Genomic DNA, 4,619 nt, shown 5'->3' with positions numbered 1-4,619 from the left:
TGTGCCACTCTTTCCTGAGTAGTGTTTGAGGCCACGCCCTCGTTTCCAAACGGAGTCGACGGTGCGTTCGCGTGCCGATGCGAAAGTAGGATACTATATATTCCAAAGATGCGTTTACATGCTGATCGAAAAAAAATAGATTAAAAGATTGCTATAGCGTAGACAACAACACAAATTTTAGTCGTAGGTTCCAGCGCTTCCAATCCAATAGGGCAGCCAACACTGCGACATCTATTACAATATCGTACATTTAATTATACAAATACCATTAATAGTGCTAATCGCTGTGACTTACTTTTGCTAATACACTTAAGTGAGTACACACTGGTTCTTTATTGGCGCTATATAGATCAAATTGAATTGAAAATACAAGAAAAAGCTCAATAAAATTTCATACATACAGGCAGTTTGTATTTAGCTTCTTTTGCTACTGAATGTCACTTGGTAAACGTGTTCATTTACATACTTCAGCTGTAGCAAAAGTGTCGTTTAACTTTATAGAAAGTCAATGTAAGATTTAGGTTTGAATTTACACACTGCATTCTTGGGCATTAAAACTTAAGAACCAAATATACTTCCAGGACATGTGTGCATGTTTGTTTTTGTGTGTGCACGTGTGTAGGGCGAGTCAATTTACAAGCAGCTCAAAAAGGTAACAACAACAGGTCGGGTTATTCTGGAAAGACGGAAGCGAAGGCAATAATCAGTAGACTGACTTGAGTCGTTAAAAGACAAACTCCAGATGTGTACTTGTTTGGGGTTCTGGATAAAGTGCCCGCCGTTTTCAAATATTTATCAATAATAACATTAAATACGGGAAAACCACTCACCACTTTCAAGGGGACTCAGAAAACCAGTCAGTCCTCAATTATGTCAGTTCTTTAAATATTTTCTATTCTATTTCTATAGAATTTTCACTTGACTTTCTTTGTTGCTTTAATTGTACATATGCACAATGAAGGACATAGTGCACAACAGTTCTCTGTGCAATGAACCTTATAAATTGGTCCTATATGTATTAAAAAAAAAAAAAAACTACAGTATGCATAAATATAGTACGTTTAAGCAACAAAGTAATATTTTGAGATGTCTGTAAAGATGTATAGATTTTATATTAAATATGCAGAATTAGCAAAACATTTTACAACTTCAATATAGCTTGAGCATGTGCACTTTTATTTACTTTGCCAACTGATCTTGAAAAATAACAAAACAAGCAACAAAAGACAGCCCGATAGCCAGTCGAGTTAGAGACAAGAGAATTATGCCTGAGATCAATTTCAATTTCTTGATACGTTCGTTATACCGCTCTCCATCAATACCAATCAACTAACAGATCACCGGGATGTAAATGGTGGCAAATCCAGGTCCATAAAGTAAAAACCCTGTCAGTTTGTCTTTAGCTCCAGGTGCTAGCTAGCTAGCTCCCTAGCTAGCTCTCATGGTGCTAGTTTACCTGCTAGGGTGCTAGCTAGCAATGGCTAAAGCCAAACTGTGGCAGGGTTTTTACTTTCTGGACCTGGATTTGCCACCTCTGTATGCCAGATTGTTCAAATATGTCTCTGTCACTTAAAGCAAGCAAAGATCAGAAACAAACACACCAGTGCCATTAGGAGCAACTGCTATCATACACTTGAACTCATTCACTGCCATTGACGGCTATCGACGTCAAAAATACATTTAAACTATTTCTATTAGTTTACCCCCCCCCCCCACACACACACACTTTTGTTAACAAGAAACCTAGAATTTTTGTTATTGTACATTTAGAACAGATATCAAATTTGGGATTAATCATGAGTTAACTAGTGAAGTCATGCAATTAATTACGATTAAAAATTGTAATTGCCTGACGCTCCTAATTTTTTGATTTAAAAAAAACCTTTTTTTTTAATCGCGTCAGGTGATTAAATTTTTTAATTGTAATTAATTGCATGACTTCACTAGTTAACTCAAGATTAATCAAAAATTTTACATCTGTTCTAAATGAACACACATTTTTTTCCTAGGTTTTCATACTCTTAACAAAAGTGGATTTTTTTTTTAAACTAATAGAAATAGCTCAAATGAATTTTTGACATCTATGACCGTCAATGGCAGTGAATGAGTTAATGTGCGATAGTGCTTATAATTACAGAATACGTTTCCTTGCTGAGAAAAGTTACAAGGCATTTGTACCAAGAATTCTGTACAGTCCACAGAGAATAAAATATTTTTGAACCCTTTGAATTATTTAGGCAATACAATAATGGACTATATGCCACAGAGGAGGCGGGACTTCCGACTTAATGGAGGACTCGGGTCATTTGAATAAGAACGACAATGTATAAAAGCAATAGCCACGACGTCATCTACCAACAGTCATAAATAGTTCCTCGATTGGTTTTGCCTTTCTCCTTTTCTTAGATGAACCCCGCTAACATTTCCCAGGATTGTTTACCACCGGGCCGAGGAAGTTGAATAAGGCCAGCAAGTGTACAAACGAAAGTCAGGTCAAGAAGGTCATTTTTCTAGCACCGTCTTTGACATCATCCAAAGTCAGGAGGGCCCGTCCGCCGCTTTCTCATCACATGGCGGCACATCAGGAGAGGAAGGAGTGGCTCTTGATAAGGCTGCTTCATTCTTGAGTATGATGCTTTCGATCTTGGACTGCAACGTGCGTCGGTCGTATACGGTTTGGCAGCCAACGTCCACCAACACTTTAGAACATCTGGAGCAGGGTTCCAGAGGTTCCGTTTGAATCCCGACGGTGTTAGTCCGACAGAAACATCTGGAGCAGGGTTCCAGAGGTTCCGTTTGAATCCCGACAGTGTTAGCCTGACGGGAAAACAAAGATGCGGGTTCACAGGAATACAAATGTACTTGATAAATCGGAATTTAGGGAGGCTAAATAAGCGAATTAGCTTGAAATGTTTTGTTATGTAAAAAATATTTTGTTGACTTCAGTGGCCCTCAAATGAGTGTCTTTTGAAATGTACAAACATTACTTCACTCCACCATCTTCTGATCTTATTTAGTCACACTCTTAAAATAATTGCAATTTGCAATATATATATATATTTATATATATATGTGCTGTCAAAAGTTAAAGCATTAACTGAATAATTAATCACAAAAAAATTATCGCATTACTAATTTAATTTACGCAGATTAATCGCACTATTAATTTTTTTTTACCATAGATTATCTTTTAGCGTGACGGCGGATGATAATTACATGCGTCAAAGTAAAGCATTTAATACATGTTGGCCTATCACATTTAGAATATGTGTTCATCTCAAAATATTGGGGTCTTTTTTTTCTTCTCCATTTTAAATTATGCAAGTAATGAACTGATTAGGAAAAAAAAAAAAGGGAGGGTGAGCGTGTGCAGTGGATCCAAAAATGTTGAAGACGTCCTCATAACATTAAATGTCAAAAGAATGAACACATAACCAGTGCTCTTCAAATTTGGTGGGAAAAAAAATTGTTGATAAAAATCTTTTTTTAATTAAGCGATTAATCAAAATTCTAAGATGTAATAAATAGGATACATTTTTTAAATATATGTATAGAGCCTAAAATGTTGTTTTTTTTGCGTTTCCTGAAAAATCTGAAAAAAAAATGACATGGGCGATTATTTTAAGAAGGCGTCAATATATTATATGAAGCGGTTGTAAAAGTTATTATGAAGAGGGCCAATTTAATACTTTTGATTTATTGTTTTGACTGAGCACAACTAGTTTAAATACTGCTTGTTTTATTTCCACACATAATCAGTTCTACGCATCATCAAAGTACATCATTAAATACTTACTTTATATTCTTCTGTGTCAGTAACATCCAGAGGTGCGCACCAACTGAGATCCAACAAGATATTTGCTGCGTCGAGATCAGAACTTGAGGAGTCCACTTTTCTTCTTTTTGCTGCGTCAAGATCCGTATTGGAGGAGTCCAGCACTTTTCTTCTATTTGCTGCAAAATCTGTCTTCTTAATACGAGCAACCTGCAACCATGAACCAAAATTCTTTACATATCTCCTCAAAAACTCTACTAAGCCCTACATATAACTTTTCATACAACTCACCACGTCCGAACAACACAGCCATTTTGGCATTTTTTCCTCGTCTTTGTCGTCCAGCAGTAGAAAACCCCCAAACAAAACAAAAAAAAAACAGAAAGAAAGATAATCGCTTACCTCTTCGGGGCAGGCGGTGGCCGGCAAGGGATCAGGATTGTTATCTGTCGGACCATGGCCCCCAACAAAATGTTTACTACATATGAAGGTGAAAGACTTCACCTTGCTGGCGTTAAACTGTTCGATTGGACGTCCGCACAAGTTGACCCATCGTTCACATTTCTCCTTCTGAGTTTTTGGCTTCGGGAAACGAATAAAGAATACATCCTTCATATGTGGACGGTTGCAGTGTCTGGAATCGTTTCTGCAAGTTCCATAGCAACAGTGTTTACTCGGCATGGTTTTATTCGGAGATAAACGAGAACAATACATGCGAAACTAGCATGGGTTATCCGCTAGCCATGTTGACCCACTTCCTGTTCACGTTGCTGACGTCACGCGGCATCGCGGTCTACACGCTATAAACTTAAAACCTTTATTCAAATTATTTTTGATTGAAATT

The 4,619-nt window shown here is 37.1% G+C and overlaps 1 protein-coding gene across 1 annotated transcript; it reads right to left on the bottom strand.

Moving 5' to 3' along the window:
• Positions 1 to 1,917: 1,917 nt before the first annotated feature.
• On the bottom strand, positions 1,918 to 4,521 carry LOC147180623 (uncharacterized). Its single transcript, XM_086083517.1, is given in 4 exon segments — positions 1,918 to 2,550; positions 2,553 to 2,817; positions 3,797 to 3,985; positions 4,178 to 4,521. Coding segments are annotated over 4 exon segments (828 nt in total). The 5' UTR covers positions 4,490 to 4,521; the 3' UTR covers positions 1,918 to 2,488.
• Between the last annotated feature and the right edge of the window lie 98 nt (positions 4,522 to 4,619).

The sequence above is a fragment of the Leptonotus elevatus genome, chromosome 1, assembly GCF_054856555.1.
Source record: "Leptonotus elevatus isolate MCC_2025b chromosome 1, RoL_Lele_1.0, whole genome shotgun sequence".
NCBI classification, from domain to species: Eukaryota; Metazoa; Chordata; class Actinopteri; order Syngnathiformes; family Syngnathidae; genus Leptonotus; species Leptonotus elevatus.
The sequence above is the reverse complement of the archived record's forward strand: the minus strand, read 5'-3'. Positions and strand labels throughout refer to the sequence as shown.